This window comes from Pleurodeles waltl, chromosome 7 (genome assembly GCF_031143425.1).
Source record: "Pleurodeles waltl isolate 20211129_DDA chromosome 7, aPleWal1.hap1.20221129, whole genome shotgun sequence".
In the NCBI taxonomy this organism is placed as follows: Eukaryota; Metazoa; Chordata; class Amphibia; order Caudata; family Salamandridae; genus Pleurodeles; species Pleurodeles waltl.
In genome coordinates this window covers 871,183,213-871,200,117 of record NC_090446.1, presented here as the reverse complement: position 1 = coordinate 871,200,117, position 16,905 = coordinate 871,183,213, and the positions used below count along the sequence as shown (strand labels likewise).

The following is a 16,905-nucleotide window of genomic DNA, read 5'->3' as shown; positions in this document are numbered from 1 at the left end:
GCTGACATAAAGGAGGCATAGGCTCTAACTATTTCCCAGAGACCATTCATAGTGGGGGCCATGAGGACCGCGTCATCCGCGTACGTCAGCACAGGGATATCAATACCATTCACCTTTGGGACATCCCTACAATGTTCCATCAAAAAATCAGACAATCCATTTCTATATAGAAGGAACAGAGTAGGAGCCAGAACACACCCCTGACACACACCCCTTGAAAGCTTAAAGGCCTCTGAGCATTCCCCATTAGGCCCCACCCTCACATTTGCAACCGTTCCAGAATGGAGATACCGGAGCAGCTCTACAAAATTAGGATCCAACCCTAGCTGATTTAACCTCTTCCACAATATAAACCGGTTCACCTTATCAAAGGCACAGCTAAGGTCCATAAAAGCAAGATAGAGGGTACCTTTCCTGGCCTGCGTGTATTTACCGATCCTCATCAATAGGTTAAGACATTGTTCTTGCGTACCGAGGCCTTCCCTAAAACCATACTGGTCCCGGCTTAAAATATCATTTCCTATCATCCAGCCCTCCAGACGCCTTAAAATAATCCGTCCCAGAATCTTCGCAGAAGAGTCCAGGAGAGAAATAGGGCGATAAGACTTAGGATCATTTCGATCGCCCTTTTTAAACACTGGGACAATGCAGGCCAGTCTCCAAGAGACAGGAATGCCCACAGTAACTGCTACATTGAGAACATTTAAGAGAATAGGTGCCCATAACTGGGGGTTAGATTTATACAAATCTATAGGGATCGAATCCGGGCCCGGAGCTTTATTACTAGCGCTACTCTGCATCGCGTCCATAACCTCCTGGAGCGAAAACCTAATTGCTAGGTTAGGAGCCATATCATACTTGTTTTCCCGGTTATTTCTTAGGGGAGTACCCTAAAAAATTCTACAAAAGTGAATTACCCAGGCCTCCGGGGCGATGTTACAGCCAAGGCCCTCAGATGTTTCTGTTCCAAAGGAACCTCTATTTACCACCTTCCAAAACAAGCCAGGATCCTTCAGAGCTATGGCACGCTCTAACTCTTCCCAGGCTTTATCTTTATGTTTTAGCTTGCTATCCCTCAGGGCCCTTTTATACTTAATTCTGGCTTCTTTTACGAGGACCCAATCTCTAGGATGTTTCTTAGTGGCCATCTTCAGGTTTGCTCTTGCATCATAGCAGGCCTTGTCAAACCAACCACATTTGCTTTTACTGGGGTGGCTGCCTACTGAAAATAGACAGTCTCTCACTGCTGCATTTACTACTGTTATTGCATCCATAACAGTTTTAGGATTAGTAGCCTCTGTCAAGAGTGTTTCCATAAATAAATGTAAATTTTCCCCCACCACCCTTCCTACAACTTTTTGGGAATCTACTTGTTTCCACCCAAGCCGCCTACCGTGGTCCCTTATCTCCACTGCTACAGGCCTACCTCGTCCTAATTTACGTAGGGCCCCAGGGAGTTTAAAGGACACTATAAGGGGATTATGATCGCTGAAACACTCCCCTAGCACCTCACCCCCAATCACCAGATCTTTCATAGGTGGAGACAGAAAAATATAATCAATAGTGGTTCCAGACCCTCTTCCCACATAGGTTGGGAGTTGGTGAGTGCCTACTGCTTCTGTATCACAAAAATTCAGAAGGCCCATCTTCCTAAATTCCTTAATTAGAACCCTGCCTCTGGAGTCCTGAAGACCATCCACTAAATAATCCTCGCAGTCACACATAAAGGGATTAAGCACAGTACTAAGCCTTCCCAACTTAGCATTAAAATCTCCAGAGACAATAGCACAGAATTCCAGCCCCACCTCCTCCATTCTATATTTCAGAACCTGAAGAACGGAGAACAGGGCCCCAATTTGGCACCCCACATCCCACACAGCATTATAAAAGTTTACCAGCAAAATATTAAAGTTATTGGAGAAAATTACCCATACCAGCAATATACCTTGGTGGTTGCAGTTAATTTGAAAAGCACCCACTATCTTAGAGAGGCGAATTAGGGTAACCAGGCCACCTTTCGGGCGGCCACCAAGAGACTGCACAGCTGGAATTGCAAATCTGTCATACCCATCCCACACAGACAACCCCTCCGACCAGGTTTCCTGAAGCATGATAACATCATAGTTAACCACACACCTAACCCACGCCTGATAAGATAACTTAGCATCATACCCTGCAATATTCCATGAAATAAGATTATACTGTGGAGGCACCTCTTTCCGCGTAGTCAGGGTCTCGGCGCATTGTCAGTCCACCCCTTCCAAACATAAAATACTGTTGGTGACAGTTCTTCTGCTAGTTGCCTGCAGGCTATTTTGACCAAGGGGGGGGATTCCTACCAAAACCAAGAGAAACCCCAGCACTCAATCGCATGTGATCATAAAAATAACCCAGAGGGACCATACATATTGTACCTGCTCTAAGAACAGCAGGACGATAAGTAGAAAGGAGCCTTTGAGTCAGGGCAGGATATCTAACATTTATAATAATACAATCTTCATTCCCCACCTTATTTTTGGGCCCGACCCAGCCAATTCTTCTGGCAAACAGAATATCCTTAAAATCCTTACATGAAAAATGACAGTTCTTACTCAACCAATATCCAACCTTATTTGTGAGTTGGGCCGTAGACTCAGTTACCCCAGGAGCAAGAGCAGGTACATTCGTCAACACCACCACGTAGGGGGCACAAGCTGGGGGGAGATCCAAACAAGCCAATGAAGGCCTGACCGTCGGCAGATTCAGATTATCGTTCCCAACCAGCTGTTGGGCGACCCCCCCCCCCCCCCCCCCCCAACTGCCACAGATTCAGGATCAGGCTGCCTACTACAACTAAGCCTATTGACAGTCCTATCTGCCCTTAATAGAGAAGTCGGTGCAGCCGGAGCAATCTCAACGCGAGCACACTGACCCCCAGAATTTACAGGATTAACCAATAGCTGAGATGTTTTTCCCAGAGGCCCCAATGACCCCGCAGCTTCCTCCGGCAGGAACAACTCCTCACTAGGATGGGATCGCCTGGTCGGGGCCACACAACCGCCTACACAGTGCCTCCCTTGCACACATATCAGAGAAACTGCTTTTTCTATGGCCGATAATTTCGCCATAACGGGGGACAAAATCTCCTGGATAATTTCCTGAAATTTTGACAATAAAATAGTTACATCACAACCCAGATGCTGGCATGGTGCAGGGTCACTGCTCGTACCCTTAGGGAGCTCCAAGTGAGGTGTTTTCGGCTTGGGCATCATTTTCTTTAAGACCTTTTTTTTTTTCCTCGGGGGAGGGCTACATTTGTCCATGGGGCAGGCCGGGGGAGAAGATAATAAAAGTCTTTTACTTCTTCTGGAGGGGCCTTGGCCACCAGAACCCTCTATTGTCTCTGTTGGCTCAGCCTGAACAGGCTCAGCATCAGCCATAACAGCACCTTGGTCGTCCCCCCCCCCCCCTGCCCTCCCGAGGACCACTATCTGTTGGGGCCTGACGCCAGTCCTCCAGTTCCATGGATAACCTCCTCTCTGCCAAATCGATTTCCTTTGTTACAACCCCGACAGCTCTTGCGAGGAAGGAATCCAATGTGGTGGTGCCACTTCCCTGTCTACTACCGCCACCACCACCCCCCAATGTACCAGTTAACGGACCTCTTTTCCTGCCCATTTTTACAATAAAAAAAGTTTCAATCAGCAAAACGACAAACTAAGCAAACTAATAAGTAAAAGTTAAAAACTATTAAAAACCCACTATAAAACTCCAAAATATACTCCAAGTATTAGCAGATAAATATAGTCACCCTCCACTGGAAACGAAAGAGGGGTGGCCCAGTCCAGCCTCTAACGGGCGCAAGACGGGCCCGCCCTTGGCCCCTGCTTGGCCAGGGCACTGCAAAGTCCAATTTAAAGGGCTCCTGCCCTTGATCAAAGACGCCGCCTCCTCCTACCTCCTGCTGCACAGCACGCTTCCCTGTAGCGGTGTGTTATCCCCATGATTGTAGTGTGTTCAAGAGATAGTCACTGACCCCCATACCAAGATGAAAATAATATGGCCCAGCCTCCTCCGGTCACCGACGGGCGCAGAACGGGCTTTGCCCGGGCGCGACAATGTTTTTTAAAGGGGCCGCTCCCCGCCCCTCTTCCTCGATCCAATCAGCACGGGGGCTTGGCTCCTGCCCCCAGCTGCTTCACCAGATTAGCGCGTCCCGCGGCAGCGGGCACGCAAATGTTTTTTAAAGGGGCCGCTCCCCGCCCTCTTCCTCGATCCAATCAGCACGGGGGCTTGGCTCCTGCCCCCAGCTGCTTCACCAGATTAGTGCGTCCTGCGGCAGCGGCCGTGCAAATGTTTTTTAAAGGGGCCGCTCCCTGCCCCTCTTCCTCGATCCAATCAGCACGGGGGCTTGGCTCCTGCCCCCAGCTGCTTCACCAGATTAGCGCGCCCCATTCAGTGATACTCTGCTTTGTATCTTCTTGCATTTGGAAAACTGGCAATCTGAAGAAAGACAGGACACTAAATGATACAAAAATAATGATAATTGTCGAGTTTTTGCTTCCGCATGATGAATCAAAAGCTAGCCGCATATGGGATGCACAAAGATTGTATTGGTCTAAGTACGCTTCAACTCTCTCAAATAACCCCATTATGCTATACATGTCTGTCATAAAAGGATGCCCTCGGGAGAACCTTAATACGTGTGTATTTATCCGTCATTTTCCTTTTTGGTGTAGGGTCATTTGTAAAGTGTTGGAGTTAGAGGAGGTTTGCTGGTGCCACATTTCTTCAAGGCATCAGCAAACTACAGAATGGGATAACAGACCTGTGCTGCCTGAATGACATTTTGAGATCACCCATATATTCTGAGGGTCTGCAAGGGATTCCATAGCCACTCCCATGACCAATCCCCTGGTTGGACTGGTGGACAGAGCAATGGATGAAACTAGGAGTAGTCATAACTAGTCTCAGATTGTGCCTAGCTAGGCCCACCAACCTGATCAGTTTTTTAAAATGGCAGTGGTTTGATAGTCCTAACTTTGTTGGCAGTAATGCAGAATTTCTTAGTATGAAATGCAGTTTTGGGACCACCCAAATCACTCCCTCCTTATCTTGTCATTACAGTTTGAGTCTTTCAAAGCTGAGGATTTTCTGGGAAGAACTATTCATTAAAAAATAAGACTGTTTTACTGTGGTGGTGATTTTTTTTCTTCTAGTGGATACTGTCATTTCCAGAGAATTTGCCAGTTTACCTCTCATGCGATTGTGATTCATTATTCAGTAATACTGTTTTTTTGGGTTGAATCGGTTATCGTTCGCTCTGGGAAGCATGGAAATTGCGTTTCCCCACAGACACATGTTGCTTCTTCATGCCCTTAATCACTTCCAACTGGAGCCCTGGCACATCTGCAGCTGGCACAACTTCTAACCATCTTCAAAGTTTCAGGATCCAGGTGGTGCATGAAAAAACTTCAAAGGTGAGGGATCTGCCTGAAGCTCTTTAGTTTTATAGGAAACGGGCAGTGCATTCTTTTTACCCTCAGCTACGATGGTACGGATTCAGGGAAACCCATACCCAAGACCTTTTATGTATTACGTGGTGTTACTCCCACTGTTTGATGAAAGATTACTTCCAGGGAATGCCATGCATGTTTCAACTGACGCCTAGGAGGCACTTGTGGTATTCTCCTGGCATGTTCCTTTCTGGGAGAGAGTTGTATGGCAGAAATATGGACTAGCCAATATGTATTCTGTATACACAGACTGTGATGATTCATCATCTTGCAATATGCTAGGTGTTCAGAAACTTTTTGTGCATGGTAAATTGATCATCTCATGCTGCTTTTCTTCTCCTAACCTTACTTTCTCATCTGGTAGAATCTACCTGGAAGTATGCCTTATTAAGCTGAAAGTTCATCGCTGGCAAAATGCAATGCACTAGAGGTTATGAGTTCAAATCCTGGAAAGGCAGGCTCAGCATTCTGTCCTTTTTAGGTGGATACATTGAGTGCCATGGACTGGATGATAACATATGTTATGTTGGGGTCTTTCCTCTTGGCATAACATTTCCACTGTGTACAGCTAATGACAGAGTTGCTGATATTTCATATTGATGAACATAACATATTTATAATAGATTCTCCTTCCTTCAGATTTTTCACCCTGAAGTATCTCCAGGCAGCAGATTGTATTTATTTCCCAGCAGTTCACCCACTCAGCTCTGTTTTGTCTCTGGCCAGGGTTCTGATAGCACCTAGAGATTTTTGACATAGTTGTATTCTCTATAAGTGTTATCACCATCATGTCATTGTCAAAAGTAGTATTTTGAATCAATAAGGGCGTTTTTGTTTTTAGATCACTTTGTCTTTGTGCATGATTTAGACGCCAAGATCAGGAGCACACCAAGCAGTTGTTTTTTACCCTTTTTGAGGAATGTGTAACCTTTCCTCCAACTGCCACTACCATTGTTTTTAGTTTTCACTCTTGATTTTAGCAGGCAAATGTCCGTCATAGATGCACATGTGCAACCCTTGTGACTGAACATCCTAGGTGCCAAACGTGGTACAGCATCTTGTGACTTATTGCCTCGTGCAGGCCAAGGACATTAGGGAAAGACGTATAGAGCTTTTCATGATGTCTTTCAAGGCATAATCTAAACTTCATTCCCTTTCAAAGGCTAATCTTCTCCTTCATGGAACTCGTACCTCCTCAAAGAGCAGTCCTCATGCCATAGGTTCCATAAACATAATACTCCTTACACCATAAGTCGAATAGTTTAAAAAGTAAATATTTTACTCAGTAATGGAAAGAAGCCTAGCTTATGCCCATTATCCTCTCCAGTTTCTGATAAAATTTACATTCGAACTTCATTTATTATGCTTCCCTTTGGTTTCTAGGGCTGTTTGATCAGAAGTATCAATGGCTGTCTGCTGTTCCGGTTGTTCTGTATTGCTAATGGTTCAGTATTGTCACTGTTAGTACAGGTTTCACTAGTTGAAGTATCGTGCGATTCACGGTTGTTGTTGTTGTTTCGCTATTTTGAGGTTTTCAAAGAAGCACTTAAAGTCCTTGTATTTGGCTTCCACCATAATTGTACCCTTGTTGAAAACGTCCATGATTAGCATTTTGTTGGCTCGTTTTTGACCCCCTTGTACTTTAGATTTTCTGCTTATATGTGAATAGTTCTGCATGCTGTCTGCCAGTTCTGATGTGTCTGTGGTGTAAAACAATAGGCTGATTTTTAAGGTACCAGTTTTATAAGTGTGATAAGTGTCAGCAACAGGTGCATCACTGTACCTCTCACTAATATTGGTTTGAAACTTTTCTAGCATTTTTGGACTTCTTGTTCTCAGGGTAATTGAGTCGGACACCCATTGCAACTATTCTATCTGAAATGTTCAGTCAACATTCTAAGGGTCAAATTCCGGGGCGATCATCCAAATTCAACCCCATTTTGCAGTTAAAGCGGATATGCAATATCAAGAAGGTGGTTGTGGCCAATTTTTGCAGATTAGCAGTGCTCAGCGTACTGTTCCTCGAAGAATGTCTGTTGAAGTTGTCAGGGTATGGCAAGTCGCAGACTACATGCAAACAACCATTTTGCTGATTTCTCTGAAGCTCGGAAATCCTGTCTCCAGCCAGCACAGAAGTTTTACTTTTATAAGGGTAGTTCTTGGAGCTTTGACATTCAGAGCGCTCTTTGCCCTGCAGCTTAGTACGGATAATTCAGGGTATGATCAAGATGTTTTGGGCTAGGTGCGAGCAGTCTGAAGCTTCTTGGCCTTGTGTACCCTTCCTCTGCCTCATGCCTGGGCTCAGCACGAGGGTGCCATACAGAGATAATGTCTGCTGTCAGATGAGGCAGCCTGAGAACTTCAATGCTGATTGAACGTGCTAACGTGACATGGCAGACAATTCTCACTGCTCCACCAGAGCTCATGGTGGAGATTGATGCATCAGCTGTCTGTTAGGTAGGCCACCTGTTAGAATAGGGGGATCACATCAGCCTTTTGGAGCTACTTTCCATCCAGTTGTGTCTCAAGGGCTTTCTGCCTTCCATGGGGGGCAGCCCTGTGCAAGTTCTGCTGGACATCCTGACCACTATGTGGCTCTGTAACATATTGGCAGTGTGGGGGTCATGGATGCTGTTGCCACAAAGATATAAGACTGGCCTGGCTCAGTCTTCTGGGGATCTTGCTGACTCTCGACCACCTGGCAATATATCTGAACCCAAGAGCAGATGAGCTTAGCCGATGAAATGGACCCAACCCCTGGTGATGTCTGCACCAGATGATAGTTCAGGGCATGTTCTTCCAGTCAGGCAGGCCTTGGGTAGATCTGTTTGCCGCTGCTGAAAACACTCACTGTTGAGCCTTTTGCTTTGTAGGTTTTCCAATTCAAGACTGGGAGAGACATTTTACCTTGCATGGGACTCCGGTCACTTCTACATGTTCCCACTCCTGTTGCTGCTGCTTCCTTGAGTTCTAAAGGAGGTCAGGAGAGACTAGCCTTAGATCATCTTAATAGGCCTGGACTGAGCTCCAAGTACCATTTAACAATACAACCATCATATGCCACCTTCTTTTAACACAAGCTGGTGCATCAGACCTGGGCCTTGTTTCCAAATGTCATGTTGCCCTTCCATGTAAGGCAATCTTATCATGCTCCCTGGTTTCTGCTCTCCACTGCATGCTTCTAGAGAGGAGAAGAGGCTTAATTGGTTAGACCTCAAGATGGCCCACAGCTTTTACAGAGACCCAAAGAGCACACGGTGATTGACCAACCTATTGTACAGTTTTCTGTTACAAATAAGGTAAAGGCGATTCAGAATCAGACCCTATTCAGATGGATTGTTCTCTGCATAAAAATGTCCTATGCCTTGGCCTACAGAGACCCTCCCAAGGGCCTTCAAGCTCATTCCACCAAAGCTAAGGCAGCAGATACAGCATGGGCCAGGGGATTTTCAGTGTTGGATGTCTGTCAGGTGGCTACAAGGATGTATGTCCACAACCTTACTAGGCATTACTGTTTTGATTCATAGGTTTGTAGAGTGGGGCATTTTACCTGCTCGGTCTTGCAGGATTTCCTTTTGTGAAGCTCACTCCTCAGACCCTCTGCTTTTTTGTGGTACTGCTTTGGCATTGATTCAATGAGGAATATATGGTTAAAATATCAATCAGAAGAACAAGGTATTTATCTTCGGTAATGGATTCTTGGTGCATACTCTATCTGACCACAGATTCCTCTCCACCTTCTCACCTCCTCGTTCTGTAGAGTGGACCTCAAGTGTAATACGTTTCCAAGTTTGATTAGCACTATGCACAGTTTCTGCTCTGTACTGATGCTCTGAGTCCACAGAATGCTTTGTTGTTAATTGACATAAAGGCCGTAGGGATGGCGTCTATATAGGGTTCTGCTCAGTCATTTCCAGAGGTAGGACAAAGCTGCTGCCAAGGCCAATGACACCTCCTATGCGTGCAGTCTGGTGCCTGTGTGAACTCAAATCGTGAGTACTCTGATCAGAAGAAAAAATACTTCAGCAGCAGTTTTTCTGGTGGTTATTCTGTCTCGTGGCTGACTCCTCACTTTCCACTCTCCTTCCTGTACTGTGGGGTGGACCTCTAGGTGTAACAAGGTTCCAAGTTGTAATGTACACACCGTCTCAGTTTCTGATCAGTACTGAAGCTGTATGTAAAAGGACACAAAATGCTTTGTTGATAGCTGGCATCAGCACAAAGGGTGCCGCCTGTATGTGGCTCTGTGCCATCTCTTAAGGAAATGGTACAAAGCCACTGCAGAGTTTGATACCACTACTTATTGGTGCCCAGGACCTATTGCTGGAATAATTTATGGACCCAGACTCATGCCTGGGGTTTTTCAAAAAGTCAGGAATCTGCGGTTAGATAGATTTTCTACCAGAAAGAATGTTACCAAAGGTAAGTAACTTGTTCTTCTGCCGCACTGAGCTACTTTTACCTTTTAAAGAGGCACTAAGAAACCAAATCATGACAGCATGATAAGAATTTAATCTAATGGATTTCTTCACATGCACATTCCTAAGGTCAACACCTTCCCAGGTGCCACACTGGATCTGGTAATGTCTTGAGTCGCAACTAGTTACTGGTGCTAGTTGGCACCCAACAGAGTTAGAACAGGGTCTCACTGCTCCACAAGAACTGTTGCATAGTCTGTATAAATGGCACTCAAGCGCTGGTGACAGCAGTTCTTATTTTCCCACACCTCCACAGGCGCTAGATCTGGTGCTGCCTGGATTTATCTCAATTTGTTCTATCAAAATTGGTTAATTTTATTTTTCTTCTAGATTTGAGATACATTACAGATTAAATCATCAGGCTGCACGCCCTTTATCACTTGCTGGCATCCCTTGTTGGTTACTGAGTTCACATGGAGCCCCTCTGGTGTCTGGGTTCTTCTCACAACCTGTAGTTGTATGACCTTTTATTGTCATGCACCCTAGTACTTATGAGAATATGAAGCCAACGTTATGGGGGCTGCCATGTGATCTAAATCTCCATCAGAAAGGACTCATTGCTGCTCTCAAACTGAGTTGTACAGTTAAAGACATAATAAAATGTACAAAAAAGAGCACCAGAAACCACTTTCTTGACATAGCAAGAAAAGGGATCAATCTAAAAAGTATGCCTTATTTTCTGAACCTGTCCTTACTATGGAGCCTTTGTCATCTGTCAAATCTTTAACTGTAATTACCTCTCCACTCTGCATTTGTTAAAAAAGCTTCTGGGCATTTCTCCTGTCTCCAGGAAACAGCCTATTAAGAGGAGGGGGTATTTATTTGGCTCAGACTCCCATCCTGTGCAAATGCTTCCAAAGGTGTGCCATATCGATGAGGATGACAGTAATGCGGACAATCTGCTTCACTGTCTAGGGGTGGAGGCCATGCAAATCAAAGCTGTAATCATAACCGCTTTGATTGCACTATTGAGAAGACTGGCCAGTGGATATTTTCAATCTTGTCTGGTCCTTTCTCTTTACATTACAACTTCTCGCCATTTAAGATTCTTCCAAACGTGATAAGAAAAATACAGTAACATGGGCATTGGCCTTATGGATGACCCCCAAACTGAGCAAGGAGCATGAAGTATGGGAAGCTGAAGCACTCTGCTGCTTAGAGGTGCTATCCTGTCACAACCAGATGTAATTGTCCTGCACCTTAATATTCTTCATGTTTGAAGACTGATTGGAAAACTTTAGCTCCCTTCTGTTGGTCTACAGTGATTACGGAGGTATATTGGCCAAAAGAAGATCTTTCGTCAAATCTCTGTGTTGATGTAGATGATTTAGGTTCAGGGAAAGGCATATTGATCTCTTGACAACAAGTGTTAACCGATAGCTGTGAACAGTAGAACTGTTAAGGAGCATCTGTCATTCTGCTTTACTAATTACGCTTGGGCAATGCTCCCTTTTCATACTACCCAAATTCTGTATATTTTTACAGGACCTATAAATTCTCCCTTTCTCTGCACTTAATGTATTCTGTGTAATTCCGTTTATGTATTGCTCATCTTCCTTGTGGTAGCTCCCTTTGAGCGGGAGCATTTATCTCTATTGCAGCTTTTGACTCTCAGATGTTTCTATTGCCATAACTTCAGCTTGAGAGCTGGGAGGACCTACAGGCTGTCTTTTTGAAACTGCATTCCCTTAGCTTTTATTCTCCTATGGTCATATTGGGAATGTGGCTGTCTTCTACATTTAAAGTGTTTTTTTAGATCCATTTGCCGAGAACAGTTGTCTTGCATTCATTTATCCACCTACTCTTTTTACAAAGATGAATGAGCCTTTTTATCCTATTAAGATCATATCAATTTCAAAATTACCCTTCGTTTTAATTTGGAAAGAACAAAAAAAATACATTGCTTACAAGCAAGGTGATGCGAAACCAAACAATTGTTGTGTGCTTCTCTGTATAACAGTGTGTTGTGGCATGTATCAAGATAACAGGTGGGGGTATTGAAGCTTGATACATGTTCTCTAATAGTTGCCTAGGAGGTGAGGAAAAGGTAATGCATATACCGCTTTTATTGCAAACATCTATTTTCAGGGAAACAAAAATAAAATCTATTTCCCAAAAGCACTAGTTGAGTGAGTCAAATTGTACTGTAATGTACATACATTGTATCACTTATGTAAAGTATAGGTAAGCTATTGACAATTCAGGATACTATCGGCAGATTTCCTGTAGAGAATCTTTAAGCAGAGACAGCAAGTATTTGTAAAGTGGTCTGATTCCCAGGTAATGTGAGATGACCTATGGTGAATATATGCAATGAAATGTGTTTACCAATCGAAAACTTTGCACCTACTTGTTATTTTCTTCTGTATTCAAATCTTAACATCTAATTTATGTTGTCTAGTGTCAAATACATCCTGTTTAGAAAGTATTAAAATAGTTGTACCATCCGGTGTAAAAAAAAAAGATATGGCCTTTGTTACAATGGCTTTGCTGTCAAAATGGGGATGCCGTATCTGGGAGTGTACAGATTTTAAAAGACTGACCCAAGGAACAATATAGGCTCAAGTTAGAGTGAATCAGTTGCTCCAAAATCTTATTTGACCATTTTTATTTTTCTCTTACAGCTAACAAGAAAGCTGGTTGTGCTGTCACCTCTATTTTAGCCTCGGAGCTTACCAAGGATCTTACAGTGTCCAATACTGCAGCAAAAAAGGCGAAGATGACCGAAGTGGAGACATTAATGGAAACAGATGGTGGAGCACATGAAGATAATATAGATATTCGCACTCGTTCAAGTTAAATATTGGGGGTGTGAGCAGAATCGAAGAATCAAACATGAGCGACCATCAGTGTTAGAAAAAGGCCAACAAACGCTGGCTTACCAGGGAATCAAAGCCTAAGGCCCCCTCTCCATTTTATCCGTGGAGGATAAGGAGATTGAGGTTTCATTGTATTCTTCCGGTCTAACCTATACTGGTGTTGACGTTCATTGTCACTGATCTTCAGTTCAATTACATTCTTCTTAGGAAAGAACATACACAGCAGAATGAGTGTATTTACATCATAAGCCTGGTGATAAAAGATGGAAAGAGAAAGTGACCTCAGATCATCTTTCCAAAGCCAAGTCATTATCAAGAGGATTCCTGGGGCCTTTCTCTAAGCAGGTTGGACAAGACGTGGAAATAAAATAATTGAGGAATTGTTGTCCTAGAGAGATTTATCCTTTTTGGGTTAATTAAGTTTTAACTTACCAAAGCAGGAGACATGACACATTGCCTTAAACAATATTTGTATTAGTGGCATCATCATAAATTTTGTTTGGAGGAGTTTAATGTTACTGAGTAATTGCCCTTTAGAGACCCTTCACTTCATTTGATGTTCGTCCACAGCAATGAAGCCCTGTATCCCGTAGAAGTCTCTGGCAGAGGAAACACTGTAGATCCTTAAAACTGTAATAATGTTTCTGTAACTGCTGATGTTTCATAAGAACTTAGTGGATACTGTCAGATTGGACAATGAATTCTCCTGAAGCTTAAATCCTTACTTCACCAAGTGCTACAAGATAATCGAGACATCCGGAAACTAACCTGCCTGGCTACTCTGTAGGACCTAATTTCTTCCGAAATTACCAACACAGTATAACCCTGTTCATCATAAATAGGACATGATATCCTTCAGCATCAGAGCTAAGTATAGTTACAGCCTTTTGACGCTTTCCGTGTATGTTTTACAGCAATATAAAATCGTATTTTGTTTTGTTTGTTACAAGGTTTCATAAAGAAGGTATTCAGTGCAACAGAGCAGAATTTTCTGAAGCATATAAGGAAACTGTTTGTTGCAGATGCACCTTAAACATGTCTGGAGGATAGCCTGATAATCTGAGATGAGATCTGTGTGTGTATGTAAACAGGTCTTTGCATATACACACATCCCACTTGGTATTGAGATATGGCATACATTACATATGTTCGGTGGCTGAGAGTGCTTTATCTTGCATGTAGTCCTGCAAATAGCGACACAGTATTTTACACCATTTGCAGGCACAACTGCATTTTATTTCACCTTCAGAAATGAAACATGAAGCAAAATCGTTGTTTTTGTTTCTGAAGTGGATCGTAAATGTAGGGCAAACCTTTTTTGTAGTTGCATCGGTGTTTTCATGCAGACTGTTGACAAGATTCCCTAACTACATTTAATAATATTTATTAACAACAGAAACAAACACAGATTTTTTTTCTTTCTCACATTATTTTAGTACAGCTGTTAGATTCTACGGTTCTTTTTAAGCCTTCTTATAAGTGATTTCGGAAGGGAGCTATGAAAAGCTGAATGAGTCTGAAATGGCTCTAATTGGTTTTGTTCAGTTATAACTGGCAGATTAGATCAGAGTTTGTTTTCATTATATGTGGATGGCCCTATGGTTATATTAGTTACAGAATTGATAAATACACTTTGTGTTTAATATTAATCAACAATGAGTAAAATTAGTCACCGGTGTAGCTCTAAAATGCAGTGCGTTGGAATATATTTACTTTCACAATTTTTGCACAAATTATACGGTATTTATAAGTTGTGCATATATCTTTTTTGTATTTTTAAATAATTTTGTTTCTCATTCATTAAGTTTTAAAAGGCAGTGTTTATGGTAGGAAAAACTACCCCATTTGTCAGAGAAATCCAGAAAGAAGAGTGAACAAATGTCCTCAGATCAGCCTGTCATTTATTGCTTGTGATATTGATTGAAGTGCAGAACACAGTGTTGAGACTGTCCCCATTGCTTCATCGTCTGTGGCGCGTCAGTGTCTGGATTATGGATCCCAAAATGATGTCCTTTACAAGTATTACCATTTTAATTGCCTTCTCCGTGTTGCCCAACAATAGCGTGGAGATTAGTCACTTTCAGGATTGAAATTTAGTTTTATAGTAAACTTTGAAATCCCTTGGTGTGCTTGGAATATTAGTATTCACCCATCTTTGTTGTGAACCAATTGTATGTACATGATTCTGTTTTTGTAAGAGGTTGTTTTTGAAGCAAAAACAAGTATCGAATGTAACGTTTCTCTAAACCATTGCATTTTTCAGAGGTACCAGCAGTACGATCATTGTCTTCTTGAGCTCAGCACATAATTTTATCACGATTTTGTATGGTGTATTCTAATCAACATCCAGGGATTTTTTTTGTTCTATCAGTGCAGGCTGTGAAATGCAGGATCCCACACAAATCTTGATTGGGGAAGGTGGATCCTGCTTTACGTTGTGAATTACAGCTTCGAAAACCTCAAAGGAAGCTGGTGTGCCTTGGCATAAGATCATTTGTTGGGCCGTTTAATCGATTTATGAATGTTTGCTGTTGCCAGTTATTGTAGAACTCACATTATATGTTTATTTAGTACTTTGTCTGTAGAAAAACAGTGATTTTTAGGGAACATAAGTTTTGGACCTGTCTTACGTGCATTTGCTCCGTTCCAGATGTGGCCTTTTTTAATCTTGTACATCTGAAATGTTTGAATGTTTCTTTGTTTTAATTTTATGCGTTCATAAAATTATTTTTGGAGATACATTATTAGCATAGTACATTTTGGAACATTATTGAAGCACACTGCCACTCACAAAGACTGTACTAGAATATGATATGTGTCTGTAGGTTAGTTCTCATACTCAGGCAGGCATATTAGGTTAAAAGATAATTCTACTGGTGATGTTAGATAAACAAATGGACGCTACCCAACCCAAAGGATTTCTGCCTTTAGTAAGAATTTGTCCATATGCGATCTCTTTGTTGGTCACTAATAACAAACTAAACTGTTGTTCCCTACACATAAGAGCACGTAGGAAAAACCCATACATTTGTATTTACTCAGTGCCTTTTTTTTTTTTTTTTGCTTGCACGTGGACGGGGCCCGAAAGGAAAGACTTGTGGATACCTGGGCATCCTTAACTAGGTAACAACATGCTATAGTATTTTGTGATGAGAGCCCAGCAGAAGAAATAGTGTTTCATGTATTCCCTTAATTCCCTGTGTGAACGTCTTTTGAGTCAAATATGTTTGCTGCTTTTTAGCCAACATGGTGCACTAGTCAATGACGCACCATTGTGTACTGAAATGTGCAATGAGCCTAGGGACCAGGTGTAACAAGACCAGGCAGACCAGTTCAGAGGAATGTGTGTTTCTTTAGAGGCAAGCGTTGTTGTAAATTGTTCACAGAATACTGTGTGAAAAACAGGTGTTTGTGTAATTAAATGTATGTACACACAGAGAAGTACAACACGTTGTGCATTGAAAGCCTATTGCTGTATGCCTGGTTTCTGATGCAGAAAAATTTGGCGGATGATCAAAAGTTTATATATTTTAGCAAATCATACTGTACATCATTCTGTACATTATTGAAGAAAGGCTGGTTTTATGCTAGTAGTTTTGAAATGGGTGATGCTTCACAACTGAAATACAGCTTGAGCAGCGCACCACTATAGGTGGTGCACCTAGGGGCGTGTCTCATTTGAAATCCAGTATTCTGCTTCTGTGAGTACACAACACAGAGATTGTAATAAATAATGCACAGCTCCGTATGATAACATATTTATTTTTAGAATTAGAAAAAAGTCATTGTCATTCGACCAACTATGAATGTGGTTTGTGTATGTTTCATATCAAAGTGTGCCATATTTAATCATGGTACTGAAATAAAATGGGTTCCATAAAATCAGCTAATTTTCCTCTTAACTGCTACATATACTGTGTTCTCAGTCCTTTAATATGCATTGTTGTATGCAGAGATATGTGAATGCACTGCCCTGCTACAGAACATGTTAGTGTCTAATGTATGTACTCTTCAAATCATTGCTCCAATTTTTAATTAAAAATGATATCAGCAATTCCAAGGCTCCCAGAGAGCTTGCGACCTCTCATCTTAAATGGCACCATTATTGTGCGT

The 16,905-nt window shown here is 42.5% G+C and overlaps 1 protein-coding gene across 1 annotated transcript in view; it reads left to right on the top strand.

Annotated features, from left to right (window-relative positions):
• DIAPH1 (diaphanous related formin 1) overlaps positions 1 to 16,677 on the top strand; it is a 978,623-nt gene extending 961,946 nt beyond the window's left edge. The window contains exon 27 of the mRNA XM_069199475.1: positions 12,598 to 16,677. Within this exon, the coding sequence (XP_069055576.1) occupies positions 12,598 to 12,773 (176 nt within the window). The 3' untranslated portion in view covers positions 12,774 to 16,677. The remainder of the gene's footprint in view (positions 1 to 12,597) is intronic.
• Positions 16,678 to 16,905: the final 228 nt, after the last annotated feature.